Source organism: Musa acuminata, chromosome BXJ1-10 (genome assembly GCF_036884655.1).
Source record: "Musa acuminata AAA Group cultivar baxijiao chromosome BXJ1-10, Cavendish_Baxijiao_AAA, whole genome shotgun sequence".
NCBI classification, from domain to species: Eukaryota; Viridiplantae; Streptophyta; class Magnoliopsida; order Zingiberales; family Musaceae; genus Musa; species Musa acuminata.
The window spans coordinates 31,986,326-32,008,211 of NC_088336.1; the positions used below are offsets into that span (position 1 = coordinate 31,986,326).

Consider the following 21,886-nt stretch of genomic DNA (forward strand, 5'->3'; position numbering starts at 1 on the left):
TGGCCGGAGATAAAAGAGATGATTGAAGGGATATCTTGTGGAGAAGAAAGGACTGAAGCAATTGAGGTGGCACGAGAGAGATGCCCTCGATGACAATAGATTGAACCAATCTGATTTTTACTGTACTTGTGATTTTTTTTAGGATCAATATCAGGCAGCAAAGGAAGGCTCTTAATTGTTTATTTTTTAGGACATTTCACATGCATTTTGTCTATATTTCAGTTTGTAATATCTTCAATTTTCATGTATATATATGCATTAAGAAAAAAAAAATTGTAGTGCATTATTTTTTATTTTTCTTAAGCCTCCTTATTTTTTCGCTAATTTTTCTTCTTGCAATTAATGGCTTAGACAACACACAATGCACTGCATTAGCATAGATCCATAAGATTATAGGTCTGAAGAAAAACAAATGACATCTATAAAAGGTGGCTTACATTGTAAGATTGACTCTGACATTAAGCACTATCTACATGGTTAGTAAATAAGGAGAGGAGCTTTACACTGACCTGCAGTGTCTCACCTGACCCTTGTCCAAGCCTGAAGTATCTTGCATCAATTGGAAAAAAATTAGCTGTATGAAGAGATCTTGTTTCATGTTGTTGATCCTCCAAATCATGTGCCGGGGAAAGCAGTGCCAGAACTGGAGAGCATGATGAAGGCACAGACAACTGATAGCGAGAAAACGGAGACCCAGGTGTTCTCTGCATACATCTCCATGGCATCCGTGAAAGAGAATCGTGCACGGCTCTCAGCCCAGTTGCGGATCCTGTCAGCCTCGGCTGCGTACAATGCCCTTCCCTGTAATAAAAACAGCACATCAATTATTATAGATATCATGGAACTGATCATAATAAGAGAATTTATATTATAGAAAGTAGAAATGATAGGATGGAGGAGGACAACAATTGGAATACCTTGTTCAATCTGTTAAACAAAAGTTGATGATTTGATCCAAAATTCAATTACTTGTTCATTAGTAAGTGTTATTTCAATGCTCTCAGCAAATGACAAAATCCTTCAGTATTTATAGATCACAAAAGGAATATGCATGAGGCAATCTCTTCCATTGAGATAATGTGAGGCCCTTAGATGTATATGCAAGAATGCTCACTGTGAGCATGTATATCTTCTTAAGCACATGATTAAAACAAAAAAGAAATAGTTTCACTTATAGAATGTGCAATATATTTAATTGAGCAAGAGCTAGATTTACCTGCTCATCAAACCATCGACCTCGACGAAGCCAAGCGGTAACCAAAGCAAGTAATATTCGAGGTGGTGTTAAGTAATTAATAGCCTTTCCATTTCCCTTCACGACGCGCATCCTTGGCACCAAAGTTCTAGCTACTGTTTCTGGAAGCTCACAGATGATGTTGAACATTTGTTTGTTTCGAAGTGTTGAACCGCTGCAAATTTAAGATCCATGAACCTATTAGATAAGGTCACAAGTAAAACATATTACAAATAAAGCCATTGACCAGTGTGTCGACATTGGTTGACATGGTATCTATTAGCATAGTACCCATGCCAGCTGACAAAGAGCCTGCAGTGGCTCCCATCAGCACACAGGTCAACTAGGAAAGTGGAAACCTTGCCATGAACACCATATGGAATTCCTCCAAGCAAAGTAATCATATAACCATCTTACACTAAGATAGATAGAAGCATAGTGGTCAGCAACATAGAATGTTTTGCTTGATATAGTTTATTTCTAAAACATCAATGTTGCAGGCAAATATAAATTAACTGAACAAAAAGACACAAAAACTACAAAATTGGTGTTTACCTCAAAAGTAGATCTGTAAGAACCATTCCTGGAGATGCTGTGTGGACTCCAACCTTGGAACGCTTGCATTCTTTAAAAAGTGATGCTTGGAGCTGTCGAAGGCCACACTTAGTTGATCCATATCTGTGAAACAAATATTTAGAATTATTAGAAATGAACCATCTCGCCCAGATTCTCGAAGTAAGATTCTTAACATGTTATGTTACAGAAACTCTCAGAACAGTACTGACTGGTCGGTGCAGTACTGGTGCCAGTCGCTATGCTCAAAAAGCTATAATTTATTATTTTATTGTTGAAATATAATGGGGTGCCCTCGCACATCATTACCACCCTTGTTCAGACTTTGTATGCACTAGGCAGAATGCCCAGGATACCATGATATTTGGTACCATGTTCTGGACAACCGGAGATTGTTTTAATAGAACTCGCATTCTACGATCACATACACACACATATATCATCAGAAACAACTGGGCCCAACAAGTTCAGAAGTTGATCTGGTGAGTCCCAGCAAACCACCATATTATTTAAGTTCAGAAAATGGTTTCATTTCGATAATTAGATATATGCCATTAAGTAGAACATACTGTTCAATAATAAATGTCTCAAAATAATATTAGCATGCAAGTCATGTGATGTTGGACTCATGCTTTAGATGTTACGTCTCTGCACATAAACAAAGTATTACGTGATAAATAAGGGTGCGAGCCATACACAGCTGTCAACGGTGTGCTTGATCCCCCAGAACCTGCCCCATCCATGTTGAATATGTGCCCCCCCTTGCCTTGGGACCCCAAGACACGAATTGCTTCTCTTGTACAGAGTAAAGAACCAACCAAGTTTGTCGAGACGATCTAACAATTCAGAAATATGGAACTAGTAAAAGCCAAGGAAGAGAGAAGTCAAACTTCAATTTAGAGTGATATGCCATTCCCAATGTTGGAACTTTCTGGCATTAATGAAATTACCAAAGTGAGAGGGTGCAGTTGCTAACACATGTACAACAACGTGTGTACCATTTGACATGTTTTGGGAAAATAATTGATGCTTTTGTATTTATAAAAAGGATTCCTAATAAACTTAATGTTTGACAGAAATCAGGAATTAAACTAAAATTGCTTTTTCCTCTCTTCAATCCCCAAAATTAGGAGAAGACATTTAGGAAACTCAAGAAACTTAGTTCTAACACAAAAGTAGTTTTGACTTACTGTATAAATAGATCTGGATTTTAAGATAAGTCTTCTCTTTAGATATGCTTTGACATTGTTTTAGTCTTAGCTATTGTGAAGCCCATGCATATTCATCTCTATTCTACAATCCTCAATTAAATTAATGTCATCAGCAAATAACAACATAAATATATGGCAGAACATTTTTAGAATAAACTAAATCCAATACAAAGAATATTACCTGTCCTAGAACCAGAAATGTGCCTACCCATTGGACTGTTCCAGTAACAGATATAACATGCATGACAACTACTTAAAAAAATCCCATCTATTCATCACAGAAAAATTATTTGTATAAAGACGAATGAATTCTCTAAATCTGCTCTTTGAGAATATCAGTTCATTGTAAATAAATGCTGTTAAAATATGTAGGTGAAGACTGCATGCAATAAACAACTGAAAAGCATGTAAACCTTTGTTAGTCCCACCATCAGTGAATTTCTAGCTGGTATTAAGTGTCAGTAAGTTACTATAATGTCTAATAATGATTACAAACCTGGTCAATATCATCATCTGTGAACTGCAGCAAAGGTCTGAAACCTTTGTTAGTGCCAGCATTGTTGATCTGTAGATAGCATTGGACAAAAGGCTATCAAATGAACAGAGTGCTAATTTTATTGAATTTAAAAGATGATAATTGTAACGTTAAGCAAAGATTGAGAGTTTTCCTAGATGCTAAGAATGTCTAAAGTGTAAAGACTTACCCAGATGTCCACTGAACCCAATTCAGCTACAGCAAAGTTTGCCAACTTTCTTACATCCTCTGGTTTACAAACATCACAGGCAATACCAACAACCATAGCATGAGATAAATTTTTTCTGGCTTTATTTCCAGAAACAGAAATACCCTCCTTTAGGTTTTCCCTTAGCTCTTCCACCGTCTGATGAACTGATTCAGGGCTGCGGTCAAGAAACCAAGTTGGAACACTAAGGCTCAAAAAGATTGATATAGAAGGTAGACACTGACAGAAAAGCAAGGGATCTTTAAAGCATAGTCATTTACTGAGATTCCAAGGCACTGAATACAACCTGCGGGACGCAATGACAACACGGTCTCCTGATAGAAGAAACTCACGAGCAAGTGCCTTGCCTAACCCCCTTGTGCTGAAAAAAATATGCCAAAGAAATTATGAATGCATCTCCAGTTCACTGTCTAAATAGAAAATTATTCAAAGTTTAAACTGCAAAAATATAAATGCTCCCAGATTATCAACTAGCATTATCAGTTAAAACTTCATACTGTTAACCCAAGTGGTAATCAGGGACCATAAATTCATCAGATTGAAGACCTATATTGCAATTATATCAAGCCATATAAAAAAGAAGGTAGAAAGACAACTAACGGTAACAAGTAAACATTTATCCTCATAATTAATCTTAGAGACAAGCACCATATATTTAGTGAAATGAAGACCTCTAGATTATTTTTCTAACTATATATACAAAAGAAAGCTGGACATACGGTTCCTTTCACTTTGAAGTATTGATGCATTGGTTCATTCTCTTATTATTTCTGCATGATGGTTCTTTTCATGCTTTGAATATGCAATAAATGAATGTAAGAATCGATGACAATTAAGTGAGAATGAGCCTACTGAAAATGTGTCATAAAATCCATTTTCCATGTAATCTACATGCCGTTCCTAGTCATTATCTTCTGTTAAAACCATGACATAGATGAACTACCTTCCAGTGACAACAACATTTCGTGGCCCGGCTTTGCAATGTTCTTCTAGAACCATGTTTGCACCTATCATTGTTCCAATAATAATTCCACCAAGCCAGCTATACCAAATCAGAGTATTCATCTGACTGTCCCCACCTTCATAGTCATAAAAAAATATAAAAAGAACGCAGACATAAGTTTATTTGTGATTTACAAGAATCCAAGCAAAAAAGGAAGATTTTGTACATGGTAAAACAGTAAAGCAAACCTGACAACTGAAATCCAGTTGCAAGTATAACTTCAGTACTCATCATGGTGACAAGATATCTTCCTAACTGTGTTATGAACTGTAAAAAGAAAAAGAAAAAAAATCAAAGAACAGAGATAAACAGATGGAGAAAGGAGAGAGAGAGAGAGAGAGAGAGAGAGAGAGAGAGAGAGAGAGAGAGAGAATAGATATACAAAAAAATTTCGGTCCATACGATAACAAAAATTAAGTATTAGCAATTGTTAGAAGTGATGAAAGAACAAGCAGATACTCAAGTTAATGCTTATATTTATAATGAACTAAACATGGAACTGTGCAGTGAATTTGCTGAAATGCAGTATGCTCTACTTTAACATTTTGGCTGTAACTTTCATATTTATAATGAACTAAGCATGGAACTGTGCAGTAAATTTGCTGAAAATGCAGTATTCTCTACTTAACATTTTGGCTTTAACTCTCGCCTAAAGCTTGTTTGGACTAAAACTCTTCATGGCACTGAACATTGCCAAAACTGAAAAATCTTATCTTACAACTTTGATGCATTTGCTTCATTATCATCTTAAAACCTTTGAATTGTTCTCTTCCCCAAGTATTCAGCCGAAAATCTATTGTAAATACAGAAAACATTAGCCAAGTAGTTTGAGGTAGGTATGCCAGTATGTACCAAATTGTTGACGAGCTTGGGTTTTTACTGAAAATAGTAGCCCAGATTCAAACCATATTTAAGTGCAGGATTGTCCACAGTTTGAACTTTGAAGAACTGAGCAACTTTGACCCAAAGCAATATTTATTTTGATATATGCTAGATTAATGTGTAGGCCATCGATGAAAAACCTTGTGAAGGTGTAAAAGAACCAGTTGGTGGATATTGCATACTTTGTAGTTGCATAATTTCATTTGTAGATTATTGATGTTATACCCATGTCACTTAGCATAGGACATGGGTAATTTGATATAAATAACATAATTTTCTTACCTCCTAATAAAGTTCCTTTTTCTTATGCTAATTTCATCAAAATGAAATCTTAGCAACGATAGATGGATTCATGAAAGACTCTACCTTCCAAAATTCCTCCTGGGACATAGCAGGTGAAACCTAAAAGCACCAGATTGAGCGAAAAAGAGAAGAGAAAGAAAAAGAGTCAGAGAAGAGCTAACCGAGAAGAAAATTTCTTCCGTTTTCTCCACGTACTTCCTGTACTGCCCCGCGGGTCTCGAATCCGAACCCGAAAGCCTAACGAGCATCGATTTGAAAGAGTAAAGAGCACCCTTGCGCTTCAACTGCCTCGATTCCCTCTCTTCCTTCACCACCGCCATCCTGCCGTCGCTCTCCTCCCTACTGTTCTCCGACCTAAAGGATCGGCAGGGAAGAGGCGGGATCGCCCTCTGGCGGCAAATTCTTGGCCCCAAGAAGGACAGTCCGTCGTAAGTGGCCGGGTTCCGGTCGAAGCGCGGCCGAAGCCTCGGGCCGCGGATACGTCGGGTCACGTCCTTGGAGCCGAGATGGTCGAAGAAGTCAGCAGCGAGGTGAAGGTGGAGCTGAGCAGAGGCGGTGGCCATGGCAAGGGGCGGCGGCATTGGCTGCCACCACGACCTGAAGGATTGGCAAATATAAGGAGAGGGGGACTTGGAGTGCAAATATCTCGCAGGCAAAGAGGAGGAGGGCGGCGGCCACACGTTGAAGGGAAGCCGCGCTATCCCGGTCGACGCTCGCGTATCTCATCCGAAGCAAGGGTTCAGCTATCTCCTACCGCACGGATACGTGGGTCCCACAGAATTTGGCAACTGCTCGATCGACAGAAAGGTCCAACTTGCTGGACCGTGGCGGTGCACAGACAGACACCCGGAAAGCCACGTCAGCCGTTCCGAGGTCGCTTTTGTTTTACGGAACCAGCGTGGGTGGCTTCAGATATTTCATGGACTGGTCCAGTCGTCGAGCAGACCGTTCGATCGCGTGGCACGCGTGCAATGACGATCCGGCCGGTCGTTCTCCGAGAATGCGGTAGGGCCCGGTGCGAGTAGACGGCTGCGATGCTTTTGGGCGTCCGCGCCGGTTAAGCCGAAAGTGGTGGTCTCCTCGACGTTGTAGAGACGGACGGTCAGGATCTTCTGAAATAACTAACGACAAAAAAGCGCATCTCAAAGCACGCGAACTGCAAGAGCAGACGCCAAGCCTTGTCCTCTGTGACTATCCATAGAACCTTCTTGGGAATTAGAGCAAACACCTGATGTGCAATCCTCCTCAGTTTATGCTGCTAGCACAAGTAACATCTTCACACTTTAATCTATGATGCCAAACATTGAAGCAATCCTCTGCATCTATTGATTTCGAACACAAGGAACTAATAAGTACAGAAAATTAGAACTTGCTGGGAACATATTTGAATCATTCTATGTTTGGATAATAATATAGTTGATCCAGCAATCTCATCTTCCATCAGTGTATCGGTTCCTCATAGCACAAACTCTGATTAGTTGAATGACACACTTCAAGCTGGGCAATAATCCATCATCTGCAACACCATACTTTTACCTGCTTTGTTTGAGAAACATCTACTGGTGAGCATTGATAAAAATATATTGCTTGCTGAAGCTGAAATATTTTAGTACAACCTCAGATATTAGTGTACTGCCTCAAACACAAGGCTAATGACAATGACAAAAAACATAAGACACAAAATATTGATCAAGAGATTCTGTATTTACAGAAGATACATGCAAGGGATGGGAGTTCATAGCTGAAATCCAACGAAACAACTATTCATCCTAATTTCTCTCAGTTTCATCAAAGTATCTTGGGAATTGTTCGACAATAATCCTTATAACAGAAAATTGATGTCTGCTTATATGCTATTCCCATGCTTACACTTACTACTACAAATTATGTCAATAGGCAATTTCAGAATCTATTCTAGTAATTCTAGTAAATCCATATTTCAGGGTACAAATGAACTATTGGCTTGAGCCATCCCTCCTCAATCATTTGATCTTTCACTCGGCTTGGTTGGGCTCTCTAACTCGGGTTTTCCTGAATTCGGGCAAGGGGATCTGGCTATGACTACTGTAGCTTGCTGGGACTCTCTTTCAATCTCTTGCTTGCTGTCTCACTTTCAGAACTCCGGACCATTTCCGATTTGGAACTTTCGTATGCATCATCTGCTATTAGCCTTAACCTAAGTGGTGCACAAACCTACCTAAAATTTGGCCCAAACATGATACTTGAGATGCGTGCATATTGTTAATTTTCATCTTACTAGTGAAACCACTGCTATCTATTAGCAGTTCTACCTTTAATAAGAACAGTTGCAGTGTTTGCTTCTTGTTGCACTCCTTCCCCCATGTACTTGAGTCCTGAAGTACATGAATTAAACACATACTGTTCCTCCTAGCTTTAACTAGAATTGAATAACACAAACTAGCAATAACTAAAAGGTTTCACCTTGAGAAGAATGTCCACACAATTTGCTTTCCATAACACAACCAAAATCCAGATCCATTAATTTTATAACATGGTTGTAAGGTTAATACCTGTATCTTGAAATCCACAACCTCTTAAAATCAGAGTGTTCACAAACTGATTCTATCATCGCAATGTCATGTTAATACTTGTGATACCCTTGCACATAGTTGACATATTTTCATCATATACAAGAAAATACTTCAGTTAATTAGGTTAATTCACTATTTGTCCTTGATGTAGCATCTAGGTTCCCCAAAAAACCTTCAAGTTAAACTTAAAATCCTTCCACAAAGTAACCATAGATAATGGGTATGCTCAAATTTGTTGAAATTAAGTAAACATATATGGAGCCAGCCACGCCAATCGCGTCTAACATCACAAGGATTAATTTTTTTTCTTGCAAAACAATTAAAGAAGTCAGATGTTCACAACTTTAACAGAAGTCATCGAACTGCTGTATAGCTTCTACTGGGACCAACAGATCAAGCACATAAGCCTCCTAAAACCCTGACAAGACCAGATAAATCTGACAGACCAACAGTATTGACTTTGGACAAAAAGAAGCTTCAAATTAAGCATTCAGAGAGGACAATTTTTCTTTTTTGGCAAGTGGTAAGAAGTAAAGTCAGTATTTGATCTCAGGACCTCAAACTATCAATAGGTCTTTATCAGCTAGGTCTTTACCAGCTAGAACAGGTGAGATCCTCAAAATTTACATTAGAGGACACAAAGTAAGGGTAAGCAATTGGATGTCCAAATTAAGCATTTAGAGAGCACACAAAGAAAGCTACCAAAAAATAGTACAGAAAATGAAAGCTACATTAGAGGACAAAACTCATCTAGATCAGTATGACAAAGATGTGAATTCTAAAGCGAAGTCCACAAAACAAAGTACACAATGGAGCTCCCGTGAAAAGAGAACCTACAAACTAAATTGGAGGATCCAAAACAGTTCGCAGTAGAAGAAGAACGATACCATGAATAAAAATTTCACTCTTTCCTGCGTATTTCAACTACGCCTCAGCCACAGCCTTCTTCCTGGGGGTCGCTTGCGTACCTAAAAACCATCGGGAACAGGAAAAACTCAAACAACTGCAGACGAACCCTAAAAAAATGAGACTTCGAATGATATTAGATAACAACCTTCGCGGAAACTTCTCTTGAAGCGGCGTGGGACGTGGCGGAGGTACCTCATCCTCCCAGTCCCCGTCGTCTTCCTCCGGATCGCCTTCACGCTCCAGTTATCTGATCCAAAGGAACCAAGATCCCACCATAAGAGACAAAAGCCGGAAGTAACGAGAAGAAGAGAGATCCAAGGGTCGGATGAATCACATTTGCGGATCCTGCTGGAAGGGTATCCGCAGGCGCCGCAGCGGCTCTTCTGGAGGTGGAAGCTGCGGCGGCCGCAGCGGACACAGAGGGTGTGGGTCTTGTTCCTCCGCTTCCCGAAGCTCCCAGTTCCCTTCCCCTGCAAAATCAAGAGGAGTAAAAGATGTTCCACAGCGGAAAGACAGAGAGGAGGAGAAGAGGAGGGCGGAAGCGCTTACCATCGAAGGCACCCTCGACAAAACCCTAGCCGCGAACGAGACGTCCGCAGGGTCTTGGGTTCATGCATTATATAGAGAGAGGAATACGAGTTGAATACGCCTTTGTATACGCTTTGTCGGCTTCACAGTTCGACTATTGGGCCCAAATAATAAGCCCACTACAGAACCCAAAATTAGCCCAAGCAACAAATGGATGACAAGAGTAAGCTAAGTTTCAGTGCATTCAGAAGCTAAATTCAAGACGAACTCCGGTTCTAGAATCGATAGTTCCGATGGACGAACTCCGGTTTTCCGACGGACGAACTCCGGTTCTAGAATCGATAGTTCCAATGGACGAACTCCGGTTTTCCGACGGACAGACTCCGATTCTAGACTCGACAGTTCCGACAGAGCTGAAAATGAATAACATAAGACCGACGGAACTGAAACTGAACAACATAGGCACAATTATGTTCAGATTCACCGTCGGTGTCGGTTTCAGTTTCGCCCGGTTCGATTCCGATTCGAATCGAAACAGGGCTAACTAAATTAATGAATTATCGTGACACATGAACGAACGGAAAAATAGAGAAACAATCATTGCAACAACAGCAATAATAATAAAAATATTCTGCCAACCAACAAGAAAAAAGAAAGCAAGGTAAATTATTCAGAAACTGGAAGGTACATCTTATTGGAGCAAGTGACACCAGGTAATAATAAAGAACATACACACCAATGAAACTCTACTGAGGCAAATCCTTCTTCATAATTCCTTTCCCATGTCATATAAAAAGGGTATGGGAAAACAGAACAAGCAAATCTACCATATTGCACAAATCTATGGTCTGCAACTACACCTTTATGAGATGTTGCTGGCACGGCTCACGACGAGATCAATGGCACTGGTTCTTCAGCTAGAAGTAAATCTCAGACATCTTGTCCTAACAAAGTATATCTCAGACAGAACCACACAATGTAAAGATCCCAAATAGATCTCTTATGGAAAAATTGGATTTGGTGATCAGATGAAAGGTTCTGTATGGGTCTGAGAGTAGGTTGTCATTTGATGACCCGTGGACCAATCCAGAATGCAACTGCATAGGCGATGTACCTTGTCGTTTGACCACTGTCATCAGCGTATGGCCCCATCTCAATCACTGGAATAAGATTTGTATCACAACTGAAATGTTCCCAGCTCCTGACCGTGGCGGATAAGTGCAACCTTCTTTCCGCCGACCCACTGAAGCCGGTATGAAAGATCGAGACTGTGAGTTAAGAGCTTTAGCACGTCGGCATCATCTAGCTCCTTTATCTTATCCTGCAAATATTAAGATCACCATGTGATACAGAACTAAATCTATAACAAAGCAGCTGTAAGGTCGCAACTGAAACACAAAGCTGTAAAAGTTAATTTCTTCAGAGGGTGAAGAAACTCTCAGACTTAGTCATCCACTTTCAACTTCTAAGAATAAAGGTCATGGTTCCAAACAACAGCCGACGATGAAGCAACTAGTAGGTAAAAACTGTTTAGATTGTCTATCAAGGGACTCAAAGCAAAATTTGGTAACTAAGATATTGGACATTTTTTACATCCATATCTGACGAAATAAAAGCAATGATAATGTAAGTAGAAAAATAGATCGGTGAAGAATGGGAAAATAGATGGAACACTTATGATCTTGACAGGCATACCAAAGAATTTGGAAAAGGTTGATCAGTGGTAGAAGAATCAATGAAAAAAATGCAAATTCTATACCGATTTGTAAAAGTTAATTGATTTATTGGGTAACCTTGTATTTATTAATTAAAAGATTGTGGAGTGTGATCTTGAGTAGTCGACCTAATCAAGAATTCATTTTATTAAAAATAGCCTAGTTAACAGGCAAATAATTACAGTCACAGGCACAGGAAGGCAATACAGAAGATAAAACTGCAAGATGTCCTTATTTCATATAATACCGGAGAATTGCCCCGTTTATCATTCCCGATTATGGTGGCAATCATGCTTGAGCGAGAAGAACTTGGTGAAAATCCTTCTGGAGGAACAAAAATGAGTTTGGTGCATTGGACAGGAACAAGACTTCTGCTGAGCTTCTCCCACCAAGCAGTTCCCAGAGACCACCATCTGATCATTAATCCATTCTCGGAGAAAGCAACTAGCCCCTAGATCAGCAAAAAAACATGTTAGATCACATACAGACACAAGCAATCTCAATATCAGGTTATTAAAGCATTGTCCCATTAAAGTATTCAGCACCACAAAAGATCATGCTTCCATAAATTATAACAATATGTCTAGCAACAAAAATGTCAACAGCTCAAATAACTAAAGACAAGTAAATTCATGAAATAATTCAAGTAAAATAAACAAAAAATTTTACACAATAGATAAGGTCAAATATACTTCAATACTTAAACACAGTGGACAACAATCACAAATTCTATTAGAAAATAGAACCACAGCTGACAGAAAAGAACACCGATCAAATACATAAAGAAGTCTTGTGACTGAGTTAATGAAGTCCATAAACTTGAGCTTAAACTATATGTGAATCGGCTATCAGCTGGTTTTAATTTCTTATAGCTGAACATTAAATTAATCAGCTGCTAGCCTCGTGCACTGTGCCACCCACTTTTACATTGAAGATATTCCTGAACAAAAAGACAGTCATCACAACACTTGAAGATAATGTTTGTTGACAGAAGACACTTAAAACCAGAGAGCAGACAAGAAGCACCATTACCGAAAGAACAAGAGAACACATCAACTTTTTAAAGACCAAAAACTTCAACAAAAGAAAGTCGTGGAAAATTGTAGCAAGTTCTGAAGAAAGCAGATAGAAGAAGCCACATGATATTTGATGGAATCAAGAGTTTAACCTAATAACATTGGGAAATTTTAAAGAAAATAATTAGCTTGGTGAATAATGTTTAAACTTAACATCAGTGCCAATGTAAACCAATTAGCTGCCAGACACAAAAATATAACATTACAAGCTCGAGACCACCTATTAGCTACCATTGCAATGCATGTTCCAACAACAGTATTTATGGATACAACAGGAAAAGACTCCAAAACAACTTGGACATCAAATTGTGTGCAGAAAATCATGTTAAGGATCCAGATAAATGCACCTCTCCATCTGGTGAAAACGTCAAAGCTGTGATCACTGTAGTAATCCTTGACTTCGATGATTCTTCAAGTAAGCTTGGAAGACCTGGTGGTCCACTAGCATCCAAAACCTTTATTTTTGAAACACTACAATGAAGATGAATAAGATAGTATCAATTTAAATTAAAAAGAAACAAAAAAACACTAGCATGCAAAATCTTTATTTTTGAAACACTAAAATGAAGATGAATAAAATGGTATCAGGTTAAATTAAATAAAGAACATTGATTTCAAGGATCAGGAAATCGCATTAGTTTGCATGCAATATCATATAAAAGAATAGACATGACAAAGCATCCTGCTAAAGTGCTTGAGATCGCACTTATTTTTTTTTTATTCTGTAGCACCATAAAGCATTGACTTTGGGAATGCAATAGGTCATTGATATTAGAATTTGATTGAAAACTAAGAGATTCATAGATCAAAGAAATGAATAATAAAATAAAATAAAAGCAATACCTAATTGTTCAATGGTACTATGTATTTCTAAAGAACAACTATTTGGAACCATTATTACAAGATTATATATTCTTGCTTAATTTATCATGAGAATCTTTGTGAAAAATCTTAATAATAAAAGGATGTTCAACACACGCTAACTTCATGGGATTATATAGCAGCATGACAAACATGCCATTTTATTGACCAAGGCAACTTTACATGAGGAAAGACCCTTCTTTAAAGCCTTGTTGCTGGTTAGAGTAATATATCTTGAGTTGCACGGTCCAAACTAAAATAGCATCAGAGACCCTCTAAAGTTTCTATACATAGAAAAAACCTAGAAAAATGTAAAGAAAAAAGTCCCATTCCAGATTAATTACTTAGTCCATCTTTCAGACAAAGAAGAACTAAAGGGGAAATGATGGAACAGAATGTCAACTCAAAATTACCTAAAAAACCAAAATAAATGAAAGAAGTTCTGACATTTAGGTTGTCACTCCGTGTTACATTTTTTAAGAAGCCTACTTTATCTTTTTGTCCTTTTTCTCAGGAGAAGTTTAACTTGGGCGTTTGGAACTTACCTTAACCTACAGCAAACTCTGTCCACACACTATAAATAGAGTTGGCACTAGATAAACCACAGACTAGAAAATTCTGCATTTGCATGCATCAAACCATCTTGTATAAAGATAGGCACACATAAACTCAACCTATGGCAAGATTCGCATACCTGTCTATATCATATACTCGAATAGTAGCAGTGCTTATATCTCCAATAGCATCCCCAACAGCCAGTCGTGTAGAAGTTTCATTTAAAGCAATCATTGGAAATACGCGTGCAACTTCTCTTAAAGCAATCATGGAGCTATTAAGACAAGCCTTGCGCATGACCAAGTTGCCAGGGTCCATAGTTTGTAAGATATAGTGTACTACCTGCAAGTTGTTGCTAATAAGAACTATCAACAGTAACTAGAACAATAAAACTAAATTACTTTGGCATATTGAGTAAGAAGCAAAGAGGTAATGTTTAATAATAGAAATACACAAAGTGCATGTGTCTAGTCCATGTATGAAAAAGACAAATCATACATTAAAACAAGCAATCATAAATTTTCGCTTGTTTAAAGGAGCAAGTTTAAAAACAATATGCAAAACTACAGTAGAAATGCAGAGACAGAAAACAACCAAGTTCAAATATGTGGAACATTATTTGCTTAGACCAACAATGGCAGATGGCCAACCAATACATTTACATTTATGATACTCCCACAAGATACCAACCTTTGTCTAAATATGCCAGAGAAAAGGTCAGCCAGTGTGTGACACTCCCATCATTTTGATTTATGATGCCTCAAATCCCCATGCATCAAATTATCATAAATGTTACATTATTCACTCAGGTTCTACAGCACTCTCTCTGACAAAGGCTGATCTAACACTAGAAGCATGAGCAGAACATAAACAGCAACCGGACCCATATTGGTCTGACCATAGATTGGTACAGGTCCAGTGCCCAAGATTTAGAACCCTGCCTACAATATTCCCCTTAGTATAAGTAGCTTGATCGCATAACAATGCAGACAGCCCACAATTGTAACCATTGCATTCCAATTTTATTAGTAATATGTTCAATCTCTCTAACTTGTTGAATAATAAATCCAAGATATCAAACTTCTATTTTATATTTTTAAGTTTTCATATATATCTATTTCAACTATTCCATTGACTCTTCTCCTGATGTTACCAAAGTTGCACTTCATGTATTCAGAGAATGGTAGGAACCTAAAGTCATCCAAGAAAACTCTGGATACTTGGGAGGAATATAAACAAAAAATAACTGACATTCATGGTCAGAGATTTTCAAATGTTACTTTTTCGTTAGATATTGTGAAGAAACAATGCTTAAAATTCTATAGTATGCTACTGTAATGATAAGAAAGAGGTCATAAACTTTGGATTTACGTATTGATAAAAATCATATGAAATTCAAGATAAGAAAATGACATTTACAAGTTACACTCTAAGCTACAATATTGCATGTTGGTGTGAAGTCATATTTTATTATTCAATTACAAAAAATTGTATGGATGCTCCAAAAGTATTCCCATCCTAAATCTCAGAAGAACAATGACATTGGCAGAAAACAAAAGACTGAAAGAGAGAAGATGAAATAGGGGTAATCATTCATACTGAAACCAGGAATTGCTAGTTATACCTTATCAAGATATAATGCTAGGGGCTTTGGAGAGCCACGTACTAATCTGATGAGAGTCTTTAGTGAGACAATATGAATCGGTGAATCTGAGGAAGTAGCCCATAATTGGCCTTCTATTACATTTAAATATCCTGCAATATCAGCCATCGCTAAGCTTGGTAGAAGAATTTCAACTAAAGCCTCCCGAATAGTAACAGCTACTGCTGGATTTTGTTTAGCTTTATTTGCTGTGGTGCCACTTAGGCATTCAATTTGAAAAAATATATCCCCAACAAGACGAGGAATCTCAGAACTCAAGCAAAATTTCCATGTATTTTCCATCCCCTCTGCCAGAAGCTCCGCTGCAGTTGAACTGTACCGATCATTTGTTGACATAACCAACTTAACTAGTTGATTTACAACCAGCTCGGGAAGAGTATTCTTCACTATGCTTGGGTACCAAACAACTAAAGCTGCTGCAACTATGATGTTTGAAGCAATCACGTCCTGACTTGTTCCTCCAATCCACAAAATCCATTCTTGAAATTCAAATGATTCCAGCCATGAAACCATTGAGGATACTTCAGAATCAACACTCATAGTACCATGCATGGATCTGTTTGAGTCTGTGTAGCCACTTGAATATCCATTGCTCGCATTAGAAACAACACCAGAAGAACTTGAAGAAATTTCAGGAACTATCATTTTCTGACAATAGAGAGGATATGGGACAGCACGTGGTGCAGAGCAATGGAACAAAGAACGTGCAGCCATGCGGACATGTTCGCTTGGATCTTGCCAAAAACTTGCCAAAAGCTGGAATTTGAGTACATTTAGTTCCAGAATCCTCAAATAGCAAAGCAAAAAAATCTCATAAACAGTGTTCTAGCTTTGCATTAGAAGTGTTTTAGAAAACCATAACAATCACTTATCCATCAAATAAACAAAAAAAGAAACAAAAGAGTTAAATCTAGGCATGAACTAATATTGTAAAGGAATCATAAGAAAAAACAATAGGAACCAAAGCATTCTACAAGAATTACAAATCAACGTCAAAGCATTATAAGTAAAAACCCTAAAGGAAATAACTCATTGGATATTTTTACACAATTGAACCAGACTTGATGAACAGACAGCGGAAAATAAGCTGAATAACTTGATAATTATGAATCCCATTGGTGGCACAATTACTAAAATTTGTGATCCTAATTACCACCAATAGCAGCTTACTTTGCAGTTGCACTGTTTAATCTGGAGACTATCAGGTCATTATCATGGATATGACAACACATGCACCAAAGTAAGTTATATATTCTCTAACTGATCTGGTACCCAAAATCTATGGTACCATATCACATCAGGAGTCTCTTGTAAACCAAATAAACTGTAGAATTATCTTATAATAATTTCCAATATAAAAGAATAGAGAAGATGCAAACCATTAGCATATTATGCAACCTGGAGTAAAGGAGGCTTTATGTCTGGAACTTTCTCTGCAAAGTTTCGAGTATAGAATGCTGCCAAGGCACTGCAAGGAAGCCAAAACATAATCACATCAACAACCCTACATCATGGCTCAATAACTGCTAATGGTTAGATAATGTTGTAAATAATTGTGTTTCTCAAGATGTGACAGAGGACCTCATTTCAAAAGATGGATAGATCCATCTATCCCAGATGTCTTCTTCTCTATTAATGGCAATGGGACGAGTTTACAGTATCGCTCTTCATTTTGTGGTCTCCAAGATACATTAACTTCAAGGCAAGATATATGATTGTTTATTCAAGATGTGATGGAAAACCACATTTAAGAAGGATAGATCCATGTATTCCAAATGTCTTCTTCTCTGTTAATGGCAATGGGATGAGTTTACAGTGTCACTCTTTTTTTTGTGGTCTCCAAGATATATTAACTTCAAGGCAGGACATGTAATTGTGTTTATTCATGATGTCACATTTCAAAAGACAAATAGATCCAAGTATTCCAAATGTCTTCTTCTATGTTAATGGCAATGGGATGAGTTTACAGTGCCACTCTTAATTTTGCGGTCTCCAAGATATATACTAATGTCAAGGCAAGACATCACAAATTTTCACACACTGAATGTTGATGGGCTTTCAAATGAGACATTGGCTCCCATGTATTCTTGGTCAAACGACTCAAACCTAAAATATGTCTCAGTCTTAACTACTAAATATCTGGAACTGTATTGTAAAATATTAAATTACCTTTATAATATTCATAGTGCACCATTATTTATTAATTATGGCAGCGTCTAAATCTTGATTAAAACAAACCCAAATCTACATCTTTCCTTATCCTAATATTTTCGACATCAGAACAGACCAAAATTTCCTATCTGTGAACATGGTATAAAAGAAGAGCATAGAGACAAAGCTTTCAGGAAATGTTTCCTATATATACTTCTAAGGCTTGGTACATCACACATGAGATGAGTCTTAGATATCTAATGTGAATAATAAGTTTATTGCTGCTCCTCACAATGGAATATTCGCCCATCTCAAGTTCATTGTCCTGAATGATCGATGTGTCCAAGTTGTTACCTACGTCACTAATATATAATGTTTAGCTTGATGTTCCAAGGTTTGCATAGACTAGCTTAAATATCCCTTCAATGCAGAATGTTCAAAGAAATTCATAAGTGTAATCTGCAAAAAAAAAAAAAAAAAACACACCTGCTAGCTGTCGTACAAGTTTGGGATACAGTGATCATGCGCTGTGCAAGAGAAACTATTGATAAAGATCTCATCGCACAGAACTCTGATGAGGCCTTCCAAAGCTGAAAAGCAAAGTATTCCTTAGACTAGCTAATAGCAGTAAAAGTGAGATGCCAATAAAAGCTCTGGTCTGGGATAATTACCTCTAGTGTAGCACTCAAGCCAGGGAACATCAGTGTCAGGGATCCTCTATCCCCAATTAGTCCAGAACCTATTTGACAACCTTCTGGTTTACAAACACTCATTTCATGCATTAGTAATTTGTCTAACTCCTGATCAACACCCCATAAATGTAGAAAACATAAGCTGAATCTAAGTAAATACCCTTCAAGTGATCCTTTAACAAGACAGTTTTCAAGTCCTTGGGAATCAAAACTAGAACCTCTATACTGAAAACCTGGTTCCTTGGGATCAAGTTCAGGAAGGTGAATATTCACCTGCTTATCACTGTTTTGTTTAGAGAGCGGAGACATAAGATATGAAAGGTCAAACTTCAACACTGCAATTCCTGGGAATGGGCAATAACATTTCACAGGATGCTTCTTCTTTTCATTAAACCTTTGTGATTTTGCTCGCCTCTTAAAACTATTTCTAGCTAAATCATGATTATATGAATCTGACGAAGGTACCAAAAGTGGTACCTTTCCCCTAGTGTGCTCTGCCTGAATGGTGCTCATGTCCAAGGAACCCATGCTTCTATGAGATATACCAACTTTAGACAAGTTCACACCAGTCTCTAATTTTGCTGCATGGGATTGTGAAATTATTGCATCTTTAGGAGCTGAAAGGAGCAATGAAGATGCTGAAGTTGTACCGCCCAATATGCTGCCTGTAATAGAGTTTTTGTGGATGCCTCTACAGAAATGATCAAACATTAAATGAGAAGCCGTACCCCTAATAATTCGCTCTCGAGCACCTGTTTTCACATCCCAAAGATATAATACAGTGACAGCATCTGATGATGATTGGAGGTTTTTGCACAGACAAGCTATGTAGCCTTTTGTGCTATCCCATGCAACCATCGAAGGATAGCTGGGATGTCCAGGAAACATTCTTTCAACACCCAACGCCTCCAGTGAAATAAGGGCTACGCAACAATCCTCCCCAACGGATAAAAAGCAATCATTCCAAGGATGATAAGTCCAGGGTGGCGGCAATATAATTTGCCTAACAGGAGCTACATGGTGGTGCATTACTGAAACAAGATTACCTGTATCCATATTCCATACCCGGATGGTACAGTCCATACTTCCCGAGATCAAAATATGATGAAAAGAATCCGCTTCTGAATGTGCAATCATACGATGTGCAGCCAAACAAAGAACTGAACCTGTGTGCCCTGTGAAGAAACGTTCAGAAGTTTGTAGATAATTCTCGTAATTAGTACTTCCTGTATCAGAATTCACCTCACGGAACACATTAATAAATTGAAGTATTTGTATCTGACCACTATAGAAACCATAAACTACAGCATATGGACCAAAGAAGTCTTCAGAAAGGACCATTGAAGATGACACAATTTGATCGTTTGATCCAAAAAAGTTATGGCTGTCATCACCACACTCAACATTCAAACCACTGGTGTGTCCAAAGTAGCTGTGCTGGATGTTTTTCTCTGTACTCTCTCCTGCCTCATACACAGAACACGAGAGCTTCCCAACTGTATCCCCTGCAAAACCCCCTTCCCCAAGCAAATTGGCTACAAAAAGGCTACAAGGATTATCATCTAGGATTGCTTCCAATTTTGCAATTGACCATTTTGTGACATAAGGTTTCCATAGTAACGCCCCACCAACTGAGAAACAAAGTGATTCTGTGCGAACAAGACAACGATTTATTTGACAGAAATAAGCTGATCCTTTCTCACCGGGAACAACAAGTGTTGCCGGAACCTTGCAGAGAGGCTCAAACTTGAATGTAACTCCCGAGAGTGATACCATGTACACCACTCCAGCCCCGCTAGTACTCCAAAGAAAAAAGCTCCAGGCAGAACCATCAGCCAAATCCTCAGGCTCTGTTGCACTGTGCTCGATGTCTTTCTTGAGAAACATTCCTCCCACCAGCTGAGACTTCTCAGTATAATTCTCATTGCAGAGGGGACTACCATCTAAATAGATCTCGCCGACAGTGACACCATCGTTTACCGACTTGAAAACACAGTAATTCTCCAGTACGAGAGCTAAGAGCTTCCCATCACCGGTAACCGCCACTGCTGTTGCTTGAGCTTCAGAAGTCTCCCCGGAAACAGACGGAACGGCCTCCAAAGACGAGCCTCTTTGGAGAATGGTGCCTTCTTGATCATCATCATCGCTCTCTGAGACCGTCAAGAACTTTGTCTTTCCATGTCCGTCAACCAAGATGGCATCTTGCCTCTTCTTTCCTCCATCCTCCGCCACCGGAACCACCACCATCGACTTCACTGGACCAATAGGCAGGCCCCCGTGGAAGACGGTCCGCAACACGTTCAGCGACCACGAGTCGACCACGACCACCGCGCACTTCGGGCCTTCATTCGCATGGTGGCCGGCGGAGTCAGCGGAGGTGCAAAAGACGCAAACGTACCGCGGGGACAAAGGCAGCGGAGACAGCAGCAACGGCGTCCCCGACCACGGCGGCAGTTTTCTTCGGCGGCGGCAGCGGCCGCTCCCGGCGGTCCAGACGCAGAGCACGCCATCGGCGCAGGCGCTCAGCAGCGCGGCGGCGGCGGGCAGGCTGGACCCGGCGGGCGAGCAGGCGGCGAGGTCGGAAATAGGCGCGGCGTGGCCACAGAGCAAGGCCACGGGGCGGATCTCGCGCCCGGCGGAGAGGCTCCACCAGACGATGGAGCCATCGGATCCGCCGGTGTAGAGGGCGGCGGCCGGGTGGGGGAGGGCGACGGCGGCGGTGACGTGGTGCGGGGGAGGGGCGGCAGGCCACAGGGAGGCGACGGAGGGGCACTTCATCCGGCGCGGTGCCCGTCCTCGAGCGGTTCCCTCTGTTCCGTTCATCACCAAGTAAGCCCCCCTTAATTAGCTTCACGGGAGCAAGCGACGGCTCGGTCCACCGCCTCACGAAGCGCTGGGGTTGGAACCGGTCCGGCATCGCGTCCGCGGTCTATTGGCTTGGTCGAATCATGTCCCCGGTGTCGCAGCGACTCCAGTATGACCTACTCAGTCCTGAAAACCCACAAGGCGGCTTCGAATCTACCTTATAGTGATGTGGGGCCCACTTCTCACACCCAATCGAGGAGTCTGCATCAACCCGGATATGTTTTCTCGGGTGATTCCATCATGTTATGGCACTTATACGCCAAAAAGGCAGAAGAAGAGTTCGACGGCCGCAATAATAATGACTTTTTTCTAGCACAAATGGACGGCTATGATTGGCTAGAGATGGGACGAACGGCCAATGGACTCAAGA

General features: G+C 39.5%; 3 protein-coding genes across 3 annotated transcripts; all 3 read right to left on the reverse strand.

The window, feature by feature from the left end:
- Positions 1–399: 399 nt before the first annotated feature.
- On the reverse strand, positions 400–6,653 carry LOC103969283 (probable chlorophyll(ide) b reductase NYC1, chloroplastic). The gene is made up of 10 exons (XM_009382777.3): positions 6,111–6,653; positions 4,953–5,031; positions 4,705–4,840; positions 4,048–4,122; positions 3,723–3,918; positions 3,515–3,583; positions 2,504–2,643; positions 1,790–1,912; positions 1,217–1,409; positions 400–801 (listed from the first exon to the last, which is right to left on the reverse strand). The coding sequence occupies exons 1-10, from the start codon at positions 6,528–6,530 to the stop codon at positions 616–618; spliced, it is 1,617 nt and encodes a 538-aa protein (XP_009381052.2). The 5' UTR covers positions 6,531–6,653; the 3' UTR covers positions 400–615.
- A 560-nt stretch (positions 6,654–7,213) lies between these two features.
- On the reverse strand, positions 7,214–10,064 carry LOC103969932 (large ribosomal subunit protein eL37z). The gene is made up of 5 exons (XM_018820043.2): positions 9,960–10,064; positions 9,745–9,880; positions 9,556–9,657; positions 9,389–9,469; positions 7,214–7,485 (listed from the first exon to the last, which is right to left on the reverse strand). Exons 1-4 carry the CDS (start codon positions 9,960–9,962, stop codon positions 9,426–9,428), a joined length of 285 nt encoding a protein of 94 aa, XP_018675588.2. The 5' UTR covers positions 9,963–10,064; the 3' UTR covers positions 7,214–7,485; positions 9,389–9,425.
- Positions 10,065–10,582: 518 nt separating this feature from the next.
- On the reverse strand, positions 10,583–21,483 carry LOC103969284 (uncharacterized). The gene is made up of 8 exons (XM_009382778.3): positions 18,631–21,483; positions 18,446–18,549; positions 17,207–17,276; positions 15,770–16,564; positions 14,285–14,487; positions 13,077–13,200; positions 11,901–12,104; positions 10,583–11,259 (listed from the first exon to the last, which is right to left on the reverse strand). Exons 1-8 carry the CDS (start codon positions 21,472–21,474, stop codon positions 11,116–11,118), a joined length of 4,488 nt encoding a protein of 1,495 aa, XP_009381053.2. The 5' UTR covers positions 21,475–21,483; the 3' UTR covers positions 10,583–11,115.
- Between the last annotated feature and the right edge of the window lie 403 nt (positions 21,484–21,886).

Coding starts and splice junctions, on each gene's coding strand:
- LOC103969932 (XM_018820043.2), bottom strand. Junction 9,658..9,744: donor TTCCAGCAGGATCCGCAAAT/GTGATTCATCCG, acceptor CCTTTGGATCAG/ATAACTGGAGCGTGAAGGCG. Junction 9,470..9,555: donor CAAGAGAAGTTTCCGCGAAG/GTTGTTATCTAA, acceptor GATGGTTTTTAG/GTACGCAAGCGACCCCCAGG.
- LOC103969283 (XM_009382777.3), bottom strand. CDS start 6,530: ATGCCGCCGCCCCTTGCCATGGCCACCGCCTCTGCTCAGCTCCACCTT. Junction 4,841..4,952: donor AACTGGATTTCAGTTGTCAG/GTTTGCTTTACT, acceptor ATGACTATGAAG/GTGGGGACAGTCAGATGAAT. Junction 3,584..3,722: donor TGGGTTCAGTGGACATCTGG/GTAAGTCTTTAC, acceptor TGCTATCTACAG/ATCAACAATGCTGGCACTAA.
- LOC103969284 (XM_009382778.3), bottom strand. CDS start 21,474: ATGAACGGAACAGAGGGAACCGCTCGAGGACGGGCACCGCGCCGGATG. Junction 14,488..15,769: donor TAGCATTATATCTTGATAAG/GTATAACTAGCA, acceptor AACAACTTGCAG/GTAGTACACTATATCTTACA. Junction 11,260..11,900: donor ATAAACGGGGCAATTCTCCG/GTATTATATGAA, acceptor TAATATTTGCAG/GATAAGATAAAGGAGCTAGA.